General features: G+C 39.7%; 2 protein-coding genes across 2 annotated transcripts; one reads left to right on the top strand and one right to left on the bottom strand.

The window, feature by feature from the left end:
- The first annotated feature begins 409 nt into the window (after nucleotides 1–409).
- On the top strand, nucleotides 410–1,373 carry LOC113359101. Its single transcript, XM_026602788.1, has 2 exons — nucleotides 410–694; nucleotides 774–1,373. Exons 1-2 carry the CDS (start codon nucleotides 410–412, stop codon nucleotides 1,371–1,373), a joined length of 885 nt encoding a protein of 294 aa, XP_026458573.1.
- A 170-nt stretch (nucleotides 1,374–1,543) lies between these two features.
- Nucleotides 1,544–2,713, bottom strand: LOC113359100. The gene is made up of 2 exons (XM_026602787.1): nucleotides 2,317–2,713; nucleotides 1,544–2,211 (listed from the first exon to the last, which is right to left on the bottom strand). Exons 1-2 carry the CDS (start codon nucleotides 2,711–2,713, stop codon nucleotides 1,544–1,546), a joined length of 1,065 nt encoding a protein of 354 aa, XP_026458572.1.
- Between the last annotated feature and the right edge of the window lie 201 nt (nucleotides 2,714–2,914).

The raw sequence follows: 2,914 nt of genomic DNA, 5'->3' as shown, positions 1-2,914 counted from the left end.
TGTGTGAGACGCATGTTTTATGGGCGTATGAGTGAGACGCATGTTTTATGGGCGTATGAGTGAGGCGCATATATTACGACCGTATGGAGTGGGCGCATGTTTTAGAAGCGTCTGGGATGGGCGCATATATTAGGACCGTCTGGAGTGGGCGCATGTTTTACGAGCGTCTGGGACGGACACTCGTATTATGAGTGTTTGTTCGGAGCGCATGTATTACGAGCGTCCGTTACCAGGCGCATGTATTACGTGCGCCAACGGTTATATTTTGGAATTCTGATTTTGGTTTTCTGATTTTCCGACCGTTTGATAGATTGCAACGGCTCTTTCGTATATCTATATATAGCATTTGACAAACTTATTTCTGCATAATCTTATCATTTATAATTTCTATTTCAAGAAATATAGAAATATGGCACCACGAGGTCCCAATTTTACAATAGAAGAAGATACAATGATATGTAGAATCCATTTAGCCATATCTCAAGATTCTGCTACCGGAACCGATCAACCAGAAAGAGTATTATGGAGTCGGATCAAAGATAAGTTGGAAGAAGCCCTGCCTTGTAAACCAAAACGTACTTGGACTTCTATCCAGAGTCGATTTCAGGGAATCAGTAGACAGGTTTCACTTTATTCTGCAAAAGTGTTGGAAGTTGATGGTGAATATCATAGCGGATGGAATGAAGTCTCGAGGGTAAGTAATCGTCAATTTTTGCACCCTTAATAATTATATACATGTAATTGGAACTGATGAGTATTGAAAATAATAACAGGTTGAAGAGATAAGAAAGCGATTCAAAGAAAGTAATGGTAACAAAAAATTTAAGCACGAAGAGTGCTACGAAATTCTAAAAGATAGTATCAAATATTCAGGACGGTCGACGTTTGTGTTTGATTCAGGCCAAGAAATGGAAGATTCTCAGAGTGGTGAGGAAAACGCTGATATTGAGGAAACAATTCCAGGCGAGTCCAGTGATGATCTAGATATTGGAGATATAGAGAACACACGTAAGCGTCAGTTGGGGAAGAAAGCAGCGAAACAACTAAAGAAAACAGGGAGAGCAAAATCCAATGCCCAGGAGGAAATGCTAGAGGATATAATTAAGGAGCAGCAAAGTTTCAATGAACATTACAAAGCACAATCACTAATGAAGATGGGACAGAGACAAGCTGAGTTTGAAGCAATACAAGCTAAGTCTGCGGCAAAGTTTGCGGCGAAACAAGCTAGGCAAGAAAAACTCGATTTAAAGAAAGAAGCGGACGATGACTTGGCCATAATGTTGAAGGATGTCTCTACATTGGACACTGTAACAAGAGAGTACTTCGAACTTCGAAAGATGGAAATACTACAACGCAAAAGAAACCAATCTTAAAGCATGACCGAATTAGTTGAACCTTAATATTTATCATTAATAAAAAAATTAGTGAGTTTTAGTCAATTTTAGTGAATTTTAATTTTTATATGATAAATAGTACATTAGTAAGCAACGTTACAACATATTTTCCGATGAAAAAATACGATACAACATATTTCCATCCCAACTTAATAATTATCTCCAAAATTTGACCATATGTGTTCGATTAAATCTTGACGCAAGCGAAAATGTGTTTCTTTATTGTGTATAGCATGACGCCGATGTGCAGCTCTCATTCTGGAAAGTTCCTCAGTACCTACCCTCGATATATTCACCGGTGCCGACCTGCTACGTGAGTCATATTCATGTGGCCAATCACCGGGAAGACGCTCATCCTCCACTATCATATTATGTAAAATAATAACCGTTTTCATTATATAGGCAAGCACATCCGGGTTCCACATTCGTGCAGGTTGTTTGACAATGGCAAATTGTTGTTGCAGTACACCAAATCCACGCTCTACATCTTTCCGTGCTCCCTCTTGCATCGATGAAAATTTATATTTTTTCGGTGTATCTGGTTGTTTAATGGCCATCACAATAGTAGCAATCTGTGGATAAATGCCATCACCGAGATAATATCCCATATCATATGCATGCCCGTTTACTTCAAAGTTCACCGGTGGTGTTTTCCCGTTGATAAGTTTTCGAAAAATATAAGAACGATTCATTACATTAATATCATTGCAGGAGCCGGGCATACCAAAAAACGCATGCCAAAACCAGAGATCATGTGACACCACTGCCTCTAGCACAATACTTTCACTCCCTTTATACGCGGTGTATACTCCTGATTCTGCTGACGGACATCTATCCCATTTCCAATGCATACAATCCACGCTCCCCAGCATCCCAGGAAATCCCCTGTCTTTGTTTTCTTTCAGCAACAGTTCAACATCACCCGCAGTTGGTGAGCGTAAATATTCTTTCCCATATAATACCACAATCGTCTTGCAAAACCGACGGGTTGCTTCTAAAACGGTGGTTTCTCCAATGCGTAAATACTCATCTATTGCATATGCTGCACATCCATAAGCTAACATTCGGATTGCTGCAGTTACTTTCTGATGAGGGGATAATCCAAGAATGCCACAAGCATCTCTTTTTTGAGCAAAATAAGGATTTCTAGACACCACATCTGCCAATATTCGGTTGAACAATTCTCGCCGCATTCTGAATCTCCTACGAAATATGTTAGCTGGGTAGGTGGGGTTGTCAGAAAAGTAGTCATTCCAGAGAAGTATATCTCCGGCTTCACGATTTCTTGGTATTTTTATACGAGTATGAGACCATGTCATACTTGTAATGGCAGTTCCCAAACTAACTGCTAGATTATTTCGGCTCAATGCAACCGCATCTTCATCTGATGAGTAAAAGCTGTTATCAGAGATCGCAGAAGAAGAAGTAGAAGAAAATTCGGAGTCCGAAGAAGAAGAAGATTCAGCGTTATTGTCACAGTATTCCATTGGAATGTATAGTTTGAGAAGTGATTGGGAGAG

This window comes from Papaver somniferum, chromosome 3 (assembly GCF_003573695.1).
Source record: "Papaver somniferum cultivar HN1 chromosome 3, ASM357369v1, whole genome shotgun sequence".
NCBI lineage: Eukaryota > Viridiplantae > Streptophyta > Magnoliopsida > Ranunculales > Papaveraceae > Papaver > Papaver somniferum.
This window is presented reverse-complemented; position numbering and strand designations above follow the sequence as displayed.